Below are 22,448 nucleotides of genomic sequence, written 5' to 3'. Positions count from 1 at the left end.
CAAATTAACTTTACTATAATTGTTTCTTCTACCAGCTTTAAGTCACTTTGCATTTCAAATTCTGTATAGCAGTTTTGTTTTTAATCATTTATTATGGAAAACTTTCCAATATACACAAGAGTAGAAAATAGTGTACCAATCACTTTCCCTACCTGGAGCTCCTGTGATGGGAGATGCCATTATGTATATATGTTTCTCATACTGGTTAATAATAAAGCACTGTTGGCCAATAGGAAAGGAAGATAGGAGGGACTAGGAGACAAGGAGGAAATAGGAAGTAGTAAGGAGGAGTCAAGATGGAGAGTCTGGAGAGAGCTGGATGCCAGCCGCCTCCGCGGTAAGAGAAGGCCATGTGAAAGTACATAGATCAGCAGAAATGGGTTAATAATTAAAGGCAGAGCTAGCCGATAAGAAACAAGTAACCGGGCCAACAGTATTGTATCAGATACAGAGTCTCTGTGTATTATTTGGGGCTGGCGAGGCGGCAGGACAAGACCGGGTGGTGTCAGGTGGAAAAACCGAACTCGTTACACTCCTGAGAGCCTATAGCCAAATTTGTTTTAACTCAGTGTCTCTTGCTGATAATTAAGGCAATTTTCAGTAAATACTTCAACCTATTTCTTTAAATATGATATCATTATCATAGCAACAACAAAAGGCAAATCCTTCATATACAATAAAATCCTGTTATCACCCCTGCCCCCGCAAATATTTTCAATTATCTCATGTCTTTTTAAATGTTTGTTCAAATCAAGACCTGGAAAAGGGTTATACATTGTACACAATCAAAATGTTGGGAATGGAGAACATTGATTTCTCTTCAACAACACTCAGCTCAATTTTCAGCACCCCCATAACTGCTCTGGTTCCAGGGAATCTGACACGCCCTTCTATATACTTTTTATTACCAGGCAAGCAGTAGTTCACAGACATGTATGCTGGGAAAACACCATACACATAAAACACATCTCCTTTTCCCCTGCCCCTTTTCTGGTTCACACAGTTATTAAACTATAAACACCCTTAGTTTAGTATGTGCTTATACTTCCTTTACCAACATAAAAGCTTTAAGCAAGAATTCTGTTTTAATTCCCTACTGCAACATGAGCAATGGGAGCTTTCACAAAGAAGAATGGTGATAAACCCTGACTGCACTCACTTTATTGTTAGGCACTGCCAGACACAAGCTATAAAGAGTTGTGTAAGCCAGAAGAGATGGCATATGCCTTTAAGCCCAGCACTCGGGAAGCAGAGGCAGGCAGTCAGGCAATCTCTGAGTTGGGGTCCAGCTTGGTCTACAAAGCAAGTTCCAGGCTAGCCAAGGCTATACAGAGAAACATTGTCTATAAAAACTAAAAAAGAAATAAAAAATCCCAACATACCAGCAAACAAAAAAAGTTATGTTCTTATTTGCAATCTGGTTTTAGGACCTATTTTCATATCATATGGAATAAAAGGAATGAAAATAAAATGTATTAACTTGAGCATTTAATTAGTTTTCAATATCCTGGATAAAATGCCACTATTCAGTTTGCCTGTGACCATAGCTTCTAAATATCACATCTTGTCTTTGGTCTCAATTATGATCAACTGCTTTCTGACGATTTTCAAGTAGCCAATGTACAAAAAAGGATGAAAAAAATAGAGTGTCAGTGTACAATGTTACTTTATCCTGAGTGCCTTTGCACTATAGGAAGTTACTCAGTGACTAAGAGAGGTCCATATATGCCCAGACATTGTCAACAAATACCATCACAGCTCTGGGTTTAGATGTCTCTTCATCATGGATGAGGCATATCAGAAGTCTCAATTTCAATATTAGTTTTAACAAAAGTATTATATGTGTTAACTGTTCAACAAAATTTCAGTCAAGATGTTAAGCTACGCAAAAGTCATTGGAGGGAATGTTCTCTGTGCTGTCAAATACAATACAATATAGATAGTGCTACAAATAAAAGAACCTACATTGGGTCTCCGGATCGTATGTGTTTGCAGGCTGTCTGTATTACAGATTCACAAGCTTCATTCAAAGCTCGATCAATGCGGTAATCTGCACCAGGGTCAGTCTCCTGAATCAATGTCTGAAGCTGGGTTGGAAAAGAAAAAGTAATTTAGGCCCAGAGAAGAGCAATGTCATACCATCAGATGCTCAGTCCAGCATATCATATCACAATCTACACAAGGCTCTACAAATGTTACTGGCCAAGCTGAAAAGCGCTGATGGAACATTTTTCAATTATTTCTCCACTTGCTCCAGGTTATCTATTGAAGTCACTGTGGCACTTGCATATTTACTTGGTTTGACCTTCACGAGGCATCTTTACAACATGCCTATACAGGCTGCCTCCTACTAATCAAATTTCTCAATCTGCTGCTTAGAAGGAAGCCAGAGTTGAAAAGAGCAAAAAAAAAGACAGCTCCAAGTAGAAACCAATTTGATCCTAACAATGCTATAAATTTCACCAAAATGACATTGGTACATAACAAGTATACTGTGTTTTATTAAGGCAGATGTGAGAGATTTCAATTAACTCACAGCTGGAAGTAGAAAACAAGAGAGTGCTGGGCACACACCTTTGATCCCAGCACTTAGGAGGTTGAAGCAGGATGATCTCTGAATTCAAGGCCAGCCTGATCTACAGAGTGAGTTCCAGGACAGCCAGAGTTACACAGATAAACCCATCTTGAAAACCAGACAAACAAAAAACAAAACAAAGAAAAAAAAGAATTGCTACAATTTCTTACTTTTTGCCAACTATATTTATACCATAAGACTCACAAATGCTTGTTGTAAAGCACCGGAAACTGAGAATACATTCTACTTCATCTGCTTTTGCTGGGCTCATTGTTTATTGTGGAATAAAGGCAGGAAAATAGGCACCTCAAAATGGAGCACTGAAGAGACTGGATCAAAAGATGCAAGTTCAGGTAATGGTTCTGTTCCCATGTAACATTCATCGACTCTGGGTTTTCACACCACCTCTATTTTTTCCTGTATTTTTATTTTATAAATATGAGTGTTTTGCTTACATGTATGTCTATGCAACCCATGTACACATGCTCTTAATCCCAGACCCATCTCTCCAGCCCATTACATTTTAGACCTTTTAACTGAAGATTTTTTTGTCTCTCTCTCTCTCTCTTTTTTTTTTTTTTTTTTTTTGGAGATGGAATTTCTCTGTGTAGTCCAAACCATCCTATAACTTGCTCTGTAGACCAGGCTGGCCTTGAATTCAGAGATTTACCATCCTCTGCCCACTGAGTGCTGGGATTAAATGTGTGTGCCACCACTACTCTGAGAGCATTAATTGCATATTTTAAGAAATGGCCAAGTGTGGTGTGGCGGTGCACATCTTTTAACCACAACACTCAAGTTGCAGAGACAGGCATACCTGTGTTGAGTTCAAGGCCAGCCTGTTTAGAATTTCAAGATACATACATACACACATTTATATATTTATATTTCCAAGACATTCAGGGATACACAGTGAGACCTATCCCAAAACAAACAAACAAAAGTTAATATACATGTAAAAGGTAAGGTAAGCTGCAAAGCATTATAGACAGAAGATTGTTATTACTACAGATGGGTGGCATATGGGGTTGTGGAGTGGAGATCTTAACCAAGTGAAAGACAGAAATTACAACCCTTACTGGTTTAAGTTTTTTTTTTTTTTTTTAAACCTCCTGTTTTTGGGTTCAGTCTTAAGAGCACTGGCTGCTTTTCTAGAGGTCCTGATTCAATTCCTGACAACTACATAGTGGCTCATAACCATCTATAGTGGGATCTGATGCTCTCTTTTGGCACAAAGGTGTACATGCAGATAGAGCACTCAGAAAGAACCAGGATAGTTTCTGGCTGAGCCATGGTAGAGCACACCTTTAATTCCAGCATTAGGGAGGCAGAGGCAGGTGGATCTCTGAGTTCAAGGCCAGACTGTTCTACAGAGCAAGTTCCAGGACAGCAAGGCTACATAGAGAAACCCTGTCATGACAAACACAAACAAAAAAACAAAACAAAAATGGAAAAAAGAAAACAAATTGAGCTAGATGCAATGATAACTGCCTTTAAACCCAGGCCTGGGGAGGCAGAGGTAGGTGGATCTCTGTGAGTTCAAGAACAGCCTGGTCTACATAGCAAATTCTAGGACAACCAGCACTATATAGAGAGACCCTGCCTCAAAAAAAGCAAAAACAAAAACAAATAAGCTGATGTTATGATTGCACATATATTCTGGCTCCTAGAATTAAAGAAAAGCTGCAGAGAGAATTTGCCTGGAGAACAGATTGTGCAGTCATCCCTGGTGTTGGAAAGCATGGGTTGAACTCTATTAGTCATAATCCAAGACAACTTAATAGTTGGTGATTGCATTAAATTTGGAGGAGCATATACTCATTAAGATAATAATTATCCATATGCTTTATAGCTCAGTACTTGATGATGACGATTGTTAGCAGGCCACTAAATTAATTGAGGCAGAGATGAAAAAAATAATGGTCAAATACAGGTATTGAAGTATGCTGTGTCAAGGAAGAAAACTTTCGAACTGAAAAGAAATCCATCCAAGTTGCTTTAAAGCATAGTGTAGAAGATTAAGGAAGACTCTCCCTTTGGAGAGAGTCTTTAGTTTTTACAAAGAAAGAAAGAAAGAAAGGAAGGAAGGAAGGAAGGAAGGAAAGAAGGTAGACAAAAGGTTAAAAAAAATCCATACAATAAAAATGAAGTGGTTTTTTTTTTTTTTTTTTTTTTTTTTCTTTCCCCCTAACCTAGTCTTACTGCAGCCAAACCCACCTTTGTGGCTACCCTCTGGGTTTGCAAAGTACTTTTCTGGGCACCAAGGGTGATGTGGGTGGTACTTATTTATCTTTGAAGCTGAGTCACTAGTTCTTTCAACAAGCTAACTTTCAGAGAACCCGGGGGAGTGAACTATGTACCTTAAAATAAAAGGTGAGTCCAGTTTATTTTCTTTTTCCAAACACTCTACAGCAGGTGTAGGCTGAGTGAGCTGGATTTCCCCCACCCTCCTCCCACAGTCTTTCTAGATGGAAGTAAGGGTGCAAACAAACGCAGCAGAGGCTTTCTCCTGATTCTTCCTGGACTGTAGCCAGGCATATTCACTGGCATGGAGGGCACCTAGGGCAATTGCCATCAAGAAGGACTACAGAGAACTAATCTTCAACAACTCGGTTCACAGTAGGTTCCAGAAGCCCTCCATCTAGCTGACTTTTCTATTTTAGAGAAGAGGCTACAGTTGTCTTTTCATCCCACCATAAGATGCATTATGTAACTTACTGCACAATGCTGTCTACTCTGGGTCAGGGTTAACAGAAGCTAAGGTGAAATTTTACTCCACATTCAAAACTAATATAAGCTTGTGTTTCAGAATACCAAATTTTGTTACAGACAGAAATTCTGATTTTTACATGATTTGCTAAAAAATAAATTCAAGTAATATTTAGTTTTAATAAAAATACAAAAAAGTATAAAGTAAATTGTGGTTTTCTTTTTTTTAGTATTTTTTTTTTATTTTATATACCTTGACATTTTGCCTGCATGTATGTCTGTGTGAGGGTGTCAGATCTTGGAGTTACAGGAAGTAGTGAGCTGTCCTGTGGGTACTGGGAATTGAACTTGGGTCTATTGGAAGGATAGCTAGTGCTCTCAACTCCTGAGCCATCTCTCCAGCCCCAAATTATGGTTTTCTAAAGTGACACTTAGGTTATAAATCTAAAGTATCTTTCATGTTTGAGCAGGGTAGTGGTGGTGTATGCCTGTAATTCCAGCACTAGGGAGGCAGAGGCAGATGGATCTCTGATTTTAGGCCAGCCTGGTCTTCAAAGTTAGTTCCAGGACAGCCAAGGTTATTACAGAGAAACCCTGTCTTCAAAAACAAAGCAAAACAAATTATCTTTTATGCTTTATAAAGAGAAAGTCATTGTAAAGGTTCCTACTGTTGTATTTGTTATTCTAAATAACACAGATATATGGACAAAGATAATGAGACGAAGGCACTGTATTTCGTTGATCTTCAGTTATTGGACTGTTTATGAAGACTGGATTGAGAGTCAATTTATTTTCTCCCAACCACCTCTACACCTTTCTCTGTAAAGTTTGGAGCTGGTTTAATTAATAAAGATGGTGTGATTCTGAAAATGATCCAGGCTTCTGGCATTTAAGTAAAAAAAGAAACTGCCAGAAAATTTCCATTCATGCCAACTCTCAATTTCAACTCAATGAAACTTGTTAAGACAGGCAAGTTCTCTTCTGCTAACAGCCTTACTTGATTTTGCAGAAACTGATTTTCCTTTATCCTGCATTTAGTAATCCAATTTAGCAACTTCTTTAGAAGCAGGAAAACAATACATTGTCTTTACCCAACTCCAGAGCTATTTTTATTGATTATGCATTCAAGCTTTGTTGTGTAGCAACTTCTATATCCCAATTAAAACCTGCTCATAGGAACAATGTTTTTTGTCTATCATTAGTACCTTATGTTGATTGTGATGTCAGAAGTAATCCAGAGAAACTGCTTGACAGGTAAAGGGTCTTTGGCTGATAAAACGTGACAGTTGTTCTGGCTACTTTTAGGTTAACTTGACACTTAGACTAATTTGAGAGGAGGGAGCTTCAATTGAAGAAATGCCTCAATAAAATTAGGCTGTAAGCAAGCCTGCAGGGCATTTCCTTAATTAGTGATTGATTTCAGGGGACCCAGGCCATTGTGGGTGGTGCCATCCCTGGGAAGGTGGTTCTGGTTCTACAAAAAAAAAAGTAGGATGAGCAAGCCACAAAGAAGAGTCAGTAAGCAGCAATCCTCTATTGGCCTCTGCATCAGGTCCTGCCTCCAGATTGAGGTTTGAGTTCCTGCTTTGACTTTGTTCAATAATGAACTATGATGTGAAAGAGTATTTAAAATAAACTCTTTTCTCCCCAGGTTGTTTTTGGTTATGGTGTTTCATCACAGCAATAGTAATCCTAAAACAATAGTCAAGGTGGCAGTAAAAATTTTTTCCTAGCTGGGTGGTGGTAGTGCATGTCTTTAGTCCCAGTACTAAGGAGGCAGAGGCAGGAGGAGCTCTATGAGTTCCAGACCAGCCTGGTCTGCAAGAGCTAGTTCCAGGACAGCCTCCAAAGCCACAGAGAAACCCTGTCTCAAAAAAACAAACAAAAAATCTTTTTTTCCTTACCGCCTGTTGGCAGTTCATTCCAAGGTTCCCTTTTTCACCCCGAACTACTTTCATCAGACAGTGGAGGGTTCGCCCTTTGCGATGTAATCCAGAACAGTGGTGTTCAATCTCCCCTCGGCAGCTCAGGATGATCTCAGGGCTCAGAGAGAAATCTTCCATCAGCATACGTCGGTAATCTAACATCTCCCCTTGACATTCACTGCTCACTTGTCGCCCTATGTTAGGGGAAGTCAGACAGTTATGAGAAGTGAGCTTGAGGACCAGTAATCTTTACACATTAAAGCACACTTTTCTGTCTGGAAAAAAAAGTTATAATTTTTTCTGGATGGAATTAATATCTACATTGAAATGCTTAGAACTTGGCAAAAGTTTCAACAGCATAAAGCAAACTTAGTCTCCAGAGACCCAGGTTTATCCTGCAGGGTTGTATATTACAGAGCTTATGAACTAAGAATGCAAATATCTTGCCAAAAGAAGTCCTTTTTCCTTTCCTTTTTTGATGTGGGGGTTGAACTCATGGCCTCATTCATGTTACATAGCATTTAACTACTGAGCTACATATCCACAGCCCCAGATGTCTCATCAAGAAGAAACCTATTAACAGCAGTAAATAAACCCAGAGAACAATCCCTGTTACCCAAAACAGCTAAAGTCTGTGATAAAACTATCCTTCAAATATTCACAACAGTTCCCCCATGTCTTTGAACTACAAACATGACCACAACATCCATCCCTACTAATCCCCCCTCCAACAATCTAAACATGTAGGTTACCCAGCCAATTAGTTTAGTGACAGAGCCATAATCTGAAGTCAAATCACTCTGACCTAAAAGTCATGTAATATGTTATCCCACTCTTCTAAAGAATGCTTCAGCAGTCATTCTACAAATTAAAAGGTCTGAAGGAAATTACTAATTACAGATACAATGGGAAGTGGGGAAAAGTGAAAGGGATAAAGGAAATGAAGCATCACCTCTGTGCACAGCTGACTCCAGGCACATTAGGAGGTAGGAGAGCCTGGCTTCCCGGGACCGAGGAAGGTTTTCCACATTGCACCGGTATTTCTTCAAGTCACTCTTACAGGATTTGGCCAATGAATAACTGACTTTATAGTCCTGAGCAATAAGCTTTTGGCGTGTAGTTAGTGCTTCTCTACACTGAGGAAGAGTGTAAGGAGAATGAGACCACTTAACATGCTTCAGCTTATCAGTAAGCAGAATCTTAGAACCATGCATGTCAACAACTGCACTTTTTACCAAAATGCCTATCTGTTTAAGTTTGTTTAAAATCTGGCTCTAGGTGAGTTCTAGGACAGCCAGAGCTGTTACTCTGCAAAACCCTGTCTCGAAAAAAAACAAAACAAACAAACAAAAATCAAACTGGCTCTAGAGTTTGGAGATAAGATTCAGTAGTTAAGAGCACATATATCTCTTCCAGAGGACCCAGGTTCCATTCCCAGCACCTACACAGTAGGTCACAGCATTCCATAAGTTCAGTCCCAGGGATTCTGAAGCCCTCTTCTAACTTCTGCCAGCATGCATATGGTACACATACATACACACAGGAAAAACATTCATACATAAAAAATAACAGTGTACTGGGGAGGCAGCTCTCTGTGAGGTCAAGGCCAGCCTGGTCTACAAAGTGGGTTCCAAGATAGGCTCCAAAGCAACAGAGAAACCCTGTCTCAAAAAACCAAAAATAAATAAATAGATAGATGAATAAAAAAATAAATAAATAGTATGAAAACAATTAGGAGTAAATCAACAGGAAACTCTGGAATCTGGTAGTGACCTTTTAGTTAATTGTTGCTAGAAGGGTAGCATATAGCTGTTTGGTGGGTCATAATACACTAAATGTGATACAAAGTAGTCTTTCCTCTTCAATCATACTCCTGATATAAATTTCAAAACAACTGACATCACAGCTGATATTATATTTGCATATTTTGTTGAACAGAACTTTCTATTTACTGTGAAGACAGTAAATATTTGAGCTGTATGAAAAAGCAAAAGATAGGATTACAAAATTAGTTACTTTTCAAAGTGTTAAAAAGATTCTCTTATTCATTTAGTGACAGGATTAATGGTAATAACATTTAAGGAGGTAATACTGAAAAATTAAACAACTGGCTACCTGTGAAGGATATTAGTGTGGTTAGCCTACACTACCTGAGTATGCAGAGCTGACATTAATATGGTTCTGATTTTAAAATTTCCTCAATTGTACTCTCAAATGACTTCTCACCGTTTTTTTTTTTTTTAAAGTATCACAATTTGAGCTTCATTGCTTACTTTAAGACAAATATATTTTGTTGTTTATTTTTTAATTTATTTATTTACTTTGTGTGTGTGTATGTGTAGGGGGTGGGTGCACTACAACATATCTGTAGCGGTCAGAGGACAATCTGCAAAGGTTGAGTTTTTCCTTCATCCTGTGGGTTCTGGGATGAACTCAGGCCATCTAGCTTGGCAGCAAGTTCCTTTATCCTCTGAGCAATCTTGCCAGGCCTTACTTTTTAAGATGAAGTATCACTATCTACCCAGACTGGCCTCTAACTTCAGATGCTCCTGCCTTAGCCCTCTGAGTGAGCGTATTACAGGCATGTGCCACCATACCAGATACCAAATATACATTAATGTACTCTTAAACAAAAGTGTCTCAATTCTGGAGGGTATATGCTTTATCAGGTATTCATAACTTGGTAAAGTCAGTTCTGTGGATTCACAGATTAGAATCATTTTGGAAAAATAAAATTGTATTTGTACCAACCATATACAGATGATCTTCTAGTCATTATCCCCTAAACAATATAACATAGCAACTATCATTTTAACAACACCTCATCCACATTGTGTGATACATACATACATACGTATGTATGTATATATGTATATTATGCATATATATGTACACATACACACTCACTTTGCTTTTTTTCGTGACAGGGTCCCTCTATGTAGCCCCACTGTCCTGGAACTCACTTTGTAGACCAGGCTGGCTTCAAACTCGAGATTTACTTGCCTCTGCCTCCCAAGAACTGAGATTAAAGAAAGGTATTTGCCAAAACCACCTGGAATGTGAGTTATTTTAAGCAATCTAGACACTTAAAATTCACAGGAGAATGTACATGGGTTGTTATACATACACTATACCATTTTATATAAGAAACTTGACTGACCACCCTCTGATAACTTGGTATGTGAGTATGTGGGTGGCGTTTTGAATCAACCCTTTGGAAAGTCCACAAGACAACTGTGTAAGAGAGAATGAAGGAAGCCAGGAATGGTGGCATATGCTAATCCCAGAACTTGGGAAGGTAAAAGAGGATCAGGACTTCAAGGTCACCCTTGGCTCCATACTGAGTTTGAGGACAGTCTGGGGTATAAGGCTATGTTCTAGAAACAATCAACCAAACCTAAGTCAAAAAAGAAACAAGAAAGAGTTTGTTGAAGCTTTATGAAATTAGTAAAACAATAAATAGTTCCTTCAAAATGGTACCTTTTCACTCATGGATTCTTCAAATTTATGGTTAAAAAGGCATTTATATACTCTTCCTTCACCAGCTTGTGTCTGTAAGATAAAACATACGCATTATTACTATTAGCTAAGTAGTTATGCTATGATATACCCAGTCTTAGACAAAAGCAGGCAGAAAGGGAGGACATACAGGTCACTCAGTCCTTGGTTGAGATCAGTGAAGTGTGTACAAAGCTCAGGGGTCTAGAATGTATAAGGTACTGCATTCAATCCTCATCACAGGGAAAAAAAAAAAAGGAAGCAAAGGAAATGAAAAAAAAAAAAAAAAAAAAAAAAAAAAAGGAAGGAAGGGAGCAGGAAGGAAAAGCTGTCTCACAAATCAACAGGCTCTATCTAGGGATAAAGTTAAGATAACATTGTTTGTTTGTTTGTTTTAAGACAGGGTTTCTCTGTGCAGCCCTAGCTGTCCTGAAACTCTGTAGACCAGACTGGCCTCAAACTCACAAGCTCCACTAGTCTCTGCCACCACACATAACCACCATTTATTTTACTGATCTTAATCAAAACCATATAAAAAAGTAATGTAACACAGCTTTAGCTATAGGACATGAATAGGACTTCCAGGTAAGCACAGATTCTTAGAATCTTTTCTTTCTTCCTTCCTTCCTTCTTTCCTTCCTTTCTTTTTTTTTAGGTAGGGTCTCTCTATATAGCCCTGGCTGTCCTGCAACTCTATAGACCAAAATCAGAGAGATGCAACTGCTTCTTCCTCCTGAGTGCTGGGAATAAAAGTGTTCACCAACACACTGCAGATAAAATAGGTTTTCAAGAACTGAAATTGTGTGTGGCACAGTAGCCCACGCCTTTAAATCGAGCACTTGGAAAGCTGAGGCAGAAGGATCTGTGAGATAAGCCTGGGCTACAGTGACTTCCAGGACAGCCAAGGTGTCTTTAAAAAACAAAACAAAACAAAAGAACTGAAATTACAAGATGAGAGAAAGCAGAAAGTGTTAAGACTGTCAGAAACTTAGATGTTACATGTTCAAGACTGAGTATGCAATACTATTGTGTATACCTTGGGACCAATCCTATCTTCTACTTTAGTGGCTTTCCTACTTGTGCCTGTTTATCGTGGTGTATTTCATTCTGGAATACAGTACTATGGATATTTATAAAGAAAGGAAAAACAGCTTCACAGTGACTCACGTTTTCACAAAAGCGCTCCCGATCATCTCGGCAAGCAAAATACAAATGCCGGTCTAAATGAAAGTCATCCGAGGACAGCTCGGCCACACGGAGAATGGCTTTCTTGCAGAGTTCAGAGACTTGAATCTTAGGCTCTTTTTCTTCTGCTTCTTTCACCAGGCCTTTTTCCAAACATGACACAACCTCACCTTGTGAATGTGCATCCTAAAATAGCAGCAATATTTTAATACTTTTACCATATAGGGGTTAAATAAATACTTGTTCTTTAAAAAAGGAGTGTGAGTTACAGAGATGGCTAAGCAGTTAAGGAACACATTCTGGTCTAGCAGAGGTTCTGGGTTCAATTCCTACCACTTATGTTGGTGATTCACAAATACTCAGACTCCAGCTAAAGGAGATCCAAAGCCTCCTGGACTCCATGGGTCTGTGTACACACGTACACACGTACGTACACACACACACACACACACACACACACAGAGAGAGAGAGAGAGAGAGAGAGGAAAACAGGATTCTTGGGAATTCTTGATTTCAAAAAAAAAGTTTTATTTATTTGTATGTGTGCATCTGTATTTGCATATATGTATGGGGTTCTGCAGAGGTCAGAGGAAGCCACCAGATCCCCTAGATGCTTGAGAACTGCCTAACACTGGTGTTGGGAATTGAATTCTGGTTTTCTGCAAGAGCAACAAGAACTCTTAACTAGATCATCTCTCCAGTGCCAAAGTCCTAGGAATTTTGTTATAGCTTAGCACTAAAATTAGGTCTTGAACTTTTGTATTTTTATGGTTTAAATGTCAGGACCCACCCCATTAAAACAGTAGGCTTTCAATTTTTCTAATTACATTATTTATTTAGTTTGTGTATATATTGGCAGAAATTCTTAAGAAATGACATTAACCCATTGTTATGAACAATTTATGTCGACACAAATAACACTGAAGAAGCATCTAATTCACTCACATCTAAAAGTTAAATTTTTTTCCCAAGTCATAGTGCTGTCAGTCAAGTTTGAAAGAGAACAAATTCATGGGGCAGACATGATGACTCAATGGGTAAAGAAGATTTGCCACCAAACCCCATGCCCTAAATTCAATCCCTGGTATATACATGGTGAGAGAGAAATGACTTCAAGTTTCCCTCTGACCTCCACGTGAGACATCACAAAGGGGGGGTGGGAGCAGACTGAGAGAGACAAACAAACAAATATATAAAAGCAAGCACTGGGATTACTGAGATTAATTATAGGCATGTACCACCACACCAAGCACTTTTTCTTTCTTTTTTCTGTTTTTGGTTTTTCGAGACAGGGTTTCTCTGTGTAGCACTGGCTGTCCTGGAACTCACTCTGTAGACCAGGCTGACCTAGAACTCAGAGATCCACCTGCCTTTGCCTCCCAAGTAAGTGCCGGGATCAAAAGTGTGCATCATCACACCTGGCTACAGTGCTAGAGATTAAACCAAGGCCAAGGCGTGAGTGCGTGCGTGCGTGCGTGTGTGTTTTGGGGGTAGACTGCACAGGTGCCATTACATATATGCGAAGGTCAGAGGACAAGTTATGGTAGTCAGTTCTTTCCTTCCTCCATGTGGATCTAGGAAATTGAACTCTGGGTCATTAGGGTGCAAATGCATTTACCTTCTGAGCCATTCTACCAGCCTCCGCCATCTGCCCAATTTTTTAAAAAAGAACTTCTACTTTAAATTGTGTGTGTGTGTGTGTGTGTGTGTGTGTGTGTGTGTGTGTGTGTGTGAGAGAGAGAGAGAGAGAGAGAGAGAGAGAGAGAGAGAGAGAGAGAGAATGTGTGTGTGTTGGGGGGGGGTATACATGCCAGTGCTAGTGCTTTCAGAGGCCGGAGGCATTAAATCCAGGGGAGCAGAAACGAGTTGCGAGCTGACTGACATGGATGCTAAAATCCAGGTTCTCTGTAAGAGCACCAAATGCTCTTAAATCCCAATACATTTTTATTATATATATTTTTTTCAAAAATAAAATATATAATAATATATATATATATATACATACATATATATACATATCTGAAAAATACTGTCTTGATAAACATTTAGAACATTTTTTTGTTCTCCTTATTCCTTGTCCTTCAACCACCACCACCAACACTAACCTCAGATAGTAAGGAAGAGCTACACTTTTCCTTTGTATAAACAATTCTCTAGTTTGCAGTTCCTGATGTTTCCTGTGAACTTAGTGAACTGAAGGAAAACTGTTTAACTATTCGAGGTAGTTGATTAAAGACAGGAGGTCCTAAAATGGAACAAGTAACAAAAGTGCAGCAGCGATACTGAAGCAAAGGTCCACAACCGATGGCTTCCTTAGCCCCACCCAATTTTTCTTTGTGAGTGAATCATTTATACTTCTACTTCTGGAAACCTGCCCTTTCATCCTGACATTTACTTAGAAAATATGAAAGGTTTTGATAACGTATCTTCTTTGTTCTAAAATTCATTTTGGGGAAAAAAAATCACTAAAGTCAAATATAATGATATTATTTTACATACTTATACAGAGGAAGGATGCAGGTCACTTTCAGTGGCAGCAAATTTGAACTTTGGCCCTAGAGGATTAAACATGCCTGTGGCCCTAGAGGAATTTACATAGGAAGGATCGTGTTTTTTTTCTATGAGGTAGGCTGAGCCTGTATCTCTGCACTTAGGCCAAAGAAAACCTGGCACATGAAGATGGATCTAGTATGAACAGAAATTTCACTTAACCTGGTAGTAATATCAAAAGATGAAAAAGAATTGGGTATGTTGTCATACACCTATAATCCTAGAATTTGGGAAACTAGCCCAGGCTATATACATACATATTTGTTTGTCTCAAAACAATCAAGTAAAAATAACGACAAAAAGATAAAAATGATAAAAGTGTACTACACCTGGAGGTTCAAGGAAGTGGTCTTTGTTATGTTATTAGATCTGAATAACAATTTGTCTTGCCCTTCAACTCCAGCCACTACAGTCTTAGAAAAACATGGGTTTCTCTGTGTAGCTCTGGCTATTCTGGAACTTGGTCTGTAAACCAGGCTGGCCTTAAAGTCACAGATTCCCTCTGCCTCTGCCTCTGCCTCCCCTAACTTCTAGGATTAAAGGTGTGCACCACCAACAACCAGCATGAAAGCAGGTTTTATACTGGTAATTCAGATAGGCAAGGGAGATCATCAGCTCTTGAACGAACAGGCAATAGGTAAAACTAGCACAAAAGGGAACTATACTGTATGATCACTGGACACATGTTAAAAAGTATCATCCAGATTCCTGAAAAGTATGTCAGCAACACTAGTCTGGAGATTTTATAATGACTCATGTTTTGAATCAGATGTAATCTCCAGTACCCTAAACAAAGTCAGAGGAACTTCCTAAATTTATCAGGGTGACCAAATGTTTTTGTGCCATTTTTAGTTAGTTAACAAAGACAAATGCATTCTTTCCTAAAACCAGCCTTTTCTTAGTTGCCTGAAAGCTTCTTGTCAAGATTACAGAGCTTTTAAGGCTGACTTAGAGACATTGACTAGAGGGGACAGGAACCTGTGCTGATGTGAAGAAACATCGGGGTTTGCTGACAGGCAGACAATACTAAACACTAAATCCTTCATTTCAGCTACAGGTCCTAACACAAATGGTTCACTTGTTAAAGTTATCTGCAAATCATAAACGAAGAGAGGACAAAGAAACAACGGGTTCTCCTCCATCTTAGGTCCTAATCAAGATTTTTGAGCAGCAGCAATTAAAACCTGATGCCATGTCTTTGAGTACCTCTCCCATTGCATTATTTTTCATGAATGCCTTTCATTTCTGCTGAACAAACAAATCCAGAACCAAATGTCCATTGTGACATCCTGTTTAACAGACTAATACAGTGGTTTTCAACCTATGGAAACACAGACATTTCCATTATGATTAATAGTAGCAAAATTACAGTTATGAAGTAGCAATGAAAATAACTTTATGGTGGGGGTCATAGCATTAGGAAGGTTAAGAACCACTGGACTAATAATTTCAAACATAAGATCAGTTGTACTAAGGAAGATGAAACTAATTGGGTAGTTACTTCTTTTCTGTCTTTATTATAATCAGTTTGGTTAATTGTTTATTAACTAAGAAAAGTTCATTAACTAAGAAAAAGTAGCTTCTTCTGTTTTAATTTCTCTACTTCAGAAAATAATACAGTGATGGTGAAACTTTGGGTTTTTGTTTTTTCAAGACAGGGTTTCTCTGTGTAGCCCTGGCTGTCCTAGAACTCACTCTGTAGACCAGGATGGTCTCGAACTCAAGAGAGTTCTATCTACCTGTCTCTGCTTCCTGAGTACTGGGATTTAAGGTTTGACTACCACAGCACCACAGCAGGATAAGTGATGATGAGTCAGTCTTAAATGGTAACTTGATGTGATTCAGACACACTTAGGGGATAAACCTTTGGGCAAGTCTATGAAGGTGTTTCCAGATCAGCTCAACTCAAAGTAGGCAAAGAAGACTATTTTGAAAAAGGGTGCAAAAGTCCTGAACTAGAAAGGGGGGTGGAGGGAGGGAGGGAGGGAGGGAGGGAGAGAGAGGGAGAGAGAGAGAGGGAGGGAGGAAGAGAGAGAGAGAGAGAGAGAGAGAGAGAGAGAGAGAGAGAGAGAGAGAGAAGCATGTCTGTACTGTACTTGCTCAGGAACCCAAACAAATCCATCCATCTTTCCTTCCTTAAGTTGCTTCTGTTAGCTATTTTGTTACAGCAACATGAGAAATAGCTAGTATAAATACTGAAATACTTTGTTACAAACCTACAAAATGTCCTAATTCAATCAGTCTTGGATCATGGAAAGTATCTGTACAAGTTTCTTTTAATCTAAACTTTAAGACCACCTCTCAAGTCCTAGTTTCTCCCATATGAGTTACACAATAGTTTTCATTTACCAATTTCATAGATTCATTGGAGAAGTAAATGTAGTAGATACCTTTTCACCAAGGCGAATACTGCCACATTTCAAAATGTTGATGTCATTTTTGCAGTCATCCATGAAGCCACAAATCAAACGGTAATCACTGAAAATGATAGCTGTCATTTTGGTAATGTATTGGTGACACTGATATTCAGTTATGTTGCCTCGGTGATCCACTAAGCAGGAAACCATGTAACCTTTACCAACTGGTTCTTCAGCACATTCTTTAATCTGTTGAGGGGGGAAAAAAGTAGCTACTTTATACATATAAAATCAAGGAACTACATTCAAGCCAAGATATTGTTGCTGGAGATGTATCTCACTATGCAGCCCGAGCTAGTCTGGAACTCTCTGAATAGCAGGCTAGCCTCAACTCAGAGATCAACCTGCTTCTGCCTCCTGAGTTCAGACATTTAAAGCTCTTTACATAGGAGACAAAAAGGAGGATGTTTAGAAACACATTGGTTTTAAGGAGAAATAGTGTTATTTCATAATAAGGTAAAGATAGAGACTTTGGCTTTTATAACTCATAACTCCCTTGCCCAAGCAAGGCCATAGAAACTAGGATTTCTCTTTCCTGATTCAAGTCTTAGAAGCCCTAACACTTCCTGTCTTTCAATACTGGAAAGTGGCTATTATATTCTTTGAACTCCTGAACTATCCTTCCCTGGTAGTAGGTCATGAGAATCTTCTTATTCTATGGGGTCATGCCAGGGGAATGCTCCAGAAGCCAAGAAGAATGCTGACAGGTCTGGCTGGATTTCCCCATCCATTTTAATATTAGATATACAATGAAGTCTCCATAAAAAATCAGAAGAACATGGTTTAAGAGTTTCTAGACAGCTAGACATGCAAATTCCTAGAGGGTAGAGCACTAGGAAAGGGGCAGAGTTGAGGTTTTTCTCCTAAACCTTGACTTATGTATCTCTTCATCTACCAGTGTACCTAAACCTGTGGGCTGTGACTCCTTGGGGTGGGTGTCAAAAGACCCTTTCACAGATAAGACCTATCTGAAAGCAGGTATTTACATTATAATTCTCACAATATCCACAAAATTATTTCACACTCTACCTCTGATATAGTTGACTTGCAAACCTCTCTAGCCACGGATTCAAATTTGGGATCAGTAGTGAGGTTCAGCTTGTAATTCCACAACAACTGGGTTCAAGAGAAGAAGAAAACAAAACAAAGACCCTCTGGTTAGAACAACATTAAATTTGTCGTCAGTGATTATAAATGACAAAAACTAGTTATATAACCATATAAAGCACATTTACATTTTCAGTAACACATTCACAGATAAAAAGCAAAAAATATATACAATTAAATGAGCACCCACATCCAGATATTCTTTTTTCTTTCCTCCTAAATGACATGTTTTTAAAACTATGAATTAAAATTATGTGGTACATGGGCTAGGGAAATGGCTCAGGGTTAAGAACATGTACTGCTCATGCAGAAGACTAGAGTTTGGTTCTCAGAACCCAGGTTCTGAGGCTCCTATGCATAACTCCAGCTCCAAGACGTCAGACATTCTTTTCTGACCTCCATGGACACTGTACCCACCTGCACAAACTCACATGTAGACACACTTAACTAAAAAATTCTAAATGATGTGGTATCAAGAAAAAAAAAAAAGTAGCTTGGCAGTAGTAGCATAGGTCTTTAGTCCCAGCACTTGGGAGGCAGAGGCAGATGGATCTCTGTGAGTTCAAGGACAGCCTATTCTACAGAGCAAGTTCCAGGACAGTGAGGGCTAGCTACATAGAGAGACCCTGTTTCAAAAACCAAAACCAACCAACCAATAAACAAAAATCCTAAATATTAAAGTCCCTCATAAAGTTTTGAAGAAAACATCTGCTTCTAAAAAGCCTTGCCTCAAATGCTCAGATGTGGTGGAGTTTGTCTGAGAATTCACAGAACAGTGCTTTTCACAGATCAACCTTAAAGAGAGTTGCTCAGATTCTAGTTTCCAGGAATATCTATCTTTATTCCCTGAAAACACTTGATTGCCCCTTTGTTATATGGTTTACTTCAGAGTTGTGTTTGGTTTTGCTTTTTGATTTATTTCTTTAACGTGTACAAGAGTCTTGCCTGCTGAGTTTAACCACCACCCTGACATATCTGTCATCTTTGAAGGTGTTACTACTATACCTTAGGGTTTCTACAACAAGATATTATTTATAAGGCTCCTTAAACAAGACTTAACACATCCTTTTAAAATTCACAGAATCAGATAAAATATAAAGCTTCCAGAAAAAGATGAAAAAGCTTCCCAAAATCTGTCATCATATTTATAAAGCACATATGGTGAGTTACTGAAAATTCATACTTATTGGACTGGAGGGATGGCTCACAGGTTAAGAGCACTGGCTGTTCTTCCAGAGGTCCTGAGTTCAATTCTCAGCAACCACATATACTGAGATCTGGTGCACTCTTCTGGCCTGCAGGCATACATGTAGGCAGAATACTGTATACACAATAAATAAATAAATCTTTTTTTTTAAATCCATACTTACATGATTGCAGTCTGAAGAAATTTCATTCTCAGGCTAGAAGGAAAAAAAAGAGAGAAAGATGTTTAAAACAAACAAACAAACAAACAAACAAACACCAAAAATTCCAACCCTCAAGTTCTCAAACATCACAAAATAAAAGTCAAAACCAGAATTTGAATACTTAGTACAAAGAGTACACTGGAGCTGACACTCCTTCCAGATTCCTGAGGACAAACGTACCACAAAGGTACACAAGAAACAATCCCTTCTCTATCTGTGTACAATGTGGAAATGGGGAAGCGTGCTAATGCAATAATACAACAGCAACATAAGGACTCTTTTTTTTTTTTTTTTTTTTTTTAAATAATGGCATTTTCTAGTTTTGAATGCTAAGGAGGATGGGCTTGAGAGATGGCTCAGTAGTTAAGAGTATTGGCTGCTCCTCTCAAGAACCAAGTTTCAATTTCCAGCACTTACATGGTAGCCCACAACCATCTATAACTCCAGTTCCAGGGGATCTAAGGCCCTTTTTTGGATTCAACGAGTACTGTACATATGTGGTACACAGACACACATGGAGGCAAATCACAATAATATAAAAGTAAAAACATTAAAAAAGTAAACTAAGCCAGACAGTGGTGGTGACAGAGGCAGGTGGATCTCTGAGTTCGAGGCCAGCCTGATCTACAGAGTGAGTTCCAGGACAGGCTCCAAAGCTACACAGAGAAGCCCTGTCTTGAAAAATCCAAAAAACTGGTGACAAAGGGGAAAAATAGAGGAATATCCTTATGTATACTTCCAATATCAAGACCCAGGAACTAAGAATTGAAAGCAAGGCATTCCTGTAGACCAGGCTGGCCTTGAACTCACAGAGATCCACCTGCCTCTGCCTCCAGAGTGCTGGAATTAAAGGCATGCACCACCACAACCCATCCTAATTTCTTTTTAATTAAAGTAACTTTCATTTCTATTTTTGCTATTTATTATTATGAATCACTAAATTTGTGCTAGTGTTTGTTGACATGAATTTGACTGCTGCCCACTTGAATGCTAAGGCTATTTTTTCTCTCTTTTTAGCTTTGGCTAATCAGGAACTGCCTGCCAGATCTGCCTGCCTATTTCCAGAGTGACAGGATTTTAAAGGCATGTCTCACCACTCTCTGAGGTTTGGTTTTTCTGTTGTTTATTTGTTTTGGTTTTTGTTAACTGAAGGAGAACAAGCAATGGTGAGGTTAGGAAGCCTAGAGTGATAAGAGCTAGGATTTGCATCTTTATGTTTTAGGTATGAAGTCCAGGGGATTAGCTTAACCTCTATATGTGCTTGGGGTGTGGGAAGTAAAACTCTTGTGAAAGTCTTAAGAGAGTAAGAACTCATTAGAAGCTGAGCCACTAAAGGAAGGTCGGTTTATCTGATGTTAATGTCTTCAGGGGCACATTTCTAGATAGAGTGGAGTAAAATTTGATGTTAAACAGTACAATTGTAAATTATGTAAAAATAAATGTATGTAACAAAATGAAACAGTGGTTGTAAACTGCCAGATGTGGGTGCTGGGAATTGAATGGTGGTCCTCTATAGCCCCTATTTTTCAAATTTCTGTGTCTATTCTGGAAAAAAACCAGAATGTTGCAGTGGCAAGATGGCTCAGCAGAATGAATCTCTAGTTCCTGTGAGAATTTCCTCACCTTTTAAAACTTTTTACAAAAATCTTTAAAGCTTTCCAACCTAGTAAAACTTGTTTACAGAAAGCACTCTGACTGTATCCTCCTTTTAAAAGTAGCCAATTGAGCTGCTTTTAATCCCAGCACTCAGGAGTCAGAGGCAGAGGCAGGTAGATCTCTGTGAAATTTGAGGCCAGCCTGGACAGTCAGGGCTACACAGAAAAACCTGCCTAGGGAGGAAAAAGAGAGAGAGAAAGTCTGTGAAGTTGGACCTCAGCTAGTGGGGAAGATAAAACCACCACCCGAATTAGAACAGAAACTAAGTGAACTTCCTGCCCACTGTGTGTTTGCTAGCCTGTTTTGAATAGTGGTACACCCTTTTTGCAAAAAGCGATTGACCTGTTGTTGAAATGCTTCACTTTGTTCCAGGCTCCCTACACTGAGATTATTCTTTATTTTTAAAACACAGAAGACTGACATTGTAAATTAACACTCATATTTATTTACAAAGTATATTTAAAATGGACTTAATTATGCCATTCAGTAATGCTTAGATTATAACACACTGTTGTTGAACTCTTTACTATTTCAATAAGAACAAATACTTTAATGCCTTTGAATACCTGAAATCAGCCTCCACATTATGAGTTAATCTAGTTTATCAATCTTCCCATTCAAATACATTTCTATTAAACAATTTTGGATTAAAAGAGTATCTGTGGGGCTGGTAAGATGGTTCAGAGGGAAAAGATGTCAAGTCTGACAACCCTGGTTTGATACCTAGGACATATGGTGGAGAGAACAGACTCCCTACCAATTGCCCTCTGACCTCCATAGGAGTAAGGTGGCAAACACCCACTCATCCTTTCCAAAGGCTCACAAAATAAAACATAATTCAAAAAAATTAAAGACACTAAGTATTGTGGCACATGCTTTTGAGTTTAACAGAGGCAAGAGGATCTTTCTGAGTTTGAGGCCAGTCTGATTTTAATTGTAGGCCAGGCAGGATTACATATTGAAATCCTGTGTCAACAGTATGAACAAAAGCTGTAATGTGCTTGGACGGTTTGGCTTGTTGATAAACTCCAATTTAGGCTTAAAAACCATCCTATAGTAAAGACAAACTAGGTTCATTTCTATTTAAGACTAAACCTCTGTTTTTCAAGGCTATGCCCCACCTGTAACCTTAACTACAAAAGTTCTGTATTGCCTGTTTCTTGCCTTTGTTTTAGGAGGTTGTTATGCTCACCTTGCAAATATGTCTTTGTTTCAGAAGGTTGTTCTAACCAACTTGCCATGCTTATGTTCTGCTTCTATAACCCTGCCTACTTGCCTGCCAAATCCCCAATCTAGAACCCCCTCCTCCTCATGAACTACAAAAATCCTTACCTTCCCCACCTTTAGGGAGAGACAGCATGGGTACACAAATAAAAAGCCTGCTTTAAGTAATTTGGCCATGATTTGGGTGGGTGGT

General features: G+C 38.7%; 1 protein-coding gene across 1 annotated transcript in view; it reads right to left on the bottom strand.

Annotated features, from left to right (window-relative positions):
- Glg1 (golgi glycoprotein 1) overlaps nucleotides 1-22,448 on the bottom strand; it is a 94,598-nt gene that overhangs the window by 28,126 nt on the left and 44,024 nt on the right. Inside the window, exons 2-9 of the mRNA XM_051201743.1 lie at nucleotides 19,337-19,369; nucleotides 17,889-17,975; nucleotides 16,833-17,048; nucleotides 11,875-12,078; nucleotides 10,690-10,761; nucleotides 8,162-8,345; nucleotides 7,189-7,403; nucleotides 1,966-2,087 (exon numbers count right to left, since the gene is read on the bottom strand). Coding sequence (XP_051057700.1) covers nucleotides 1,966-2,087; nucleotides 7,189-7,403; nucleotides 8,162-8,345; nucleotides 10,690-10,761; nucleotides 11,875-12,078; nucleotides 16,833-17,048; nucleotides 17,889-17,975; nucleotides 19,337-19,369 — 1,133 coding nt within the window. The remainder of the gene's footprint in view (nucleotides 1-1,965; nucleotides 2,088-7,188; nucleotides 7,404-8,161; nucleotides 8,346-10,689; nucleotides 10,762-11,874; nucleotides 12,079-16,832; nucleotides 17,049-17,888; nucleotides 17,976-19,336; nucleotides 19,370-22,448) is intronic.

Source organism: Phodopus roborovskii, unplaced genomic scaffold, assembly GCF_943737965.1.
Source record: "Phodopus roborovskii unplaced genomic scaffold, PHOROB, whole genome shotgun sequence".
Classification (NCBI taxonomy): domain Eukaryota; kingdom Metazoa; phylum Chordata; class Mammalia; order Rodentia; family Cricetidae; genus Phodopus; species Phodopus roborovskii.
The sequence above is the reverse complement of the archived record's forward strand: the minus strand, read 5'-3'. Positions and strand labels throughout refer to the sequence as shown.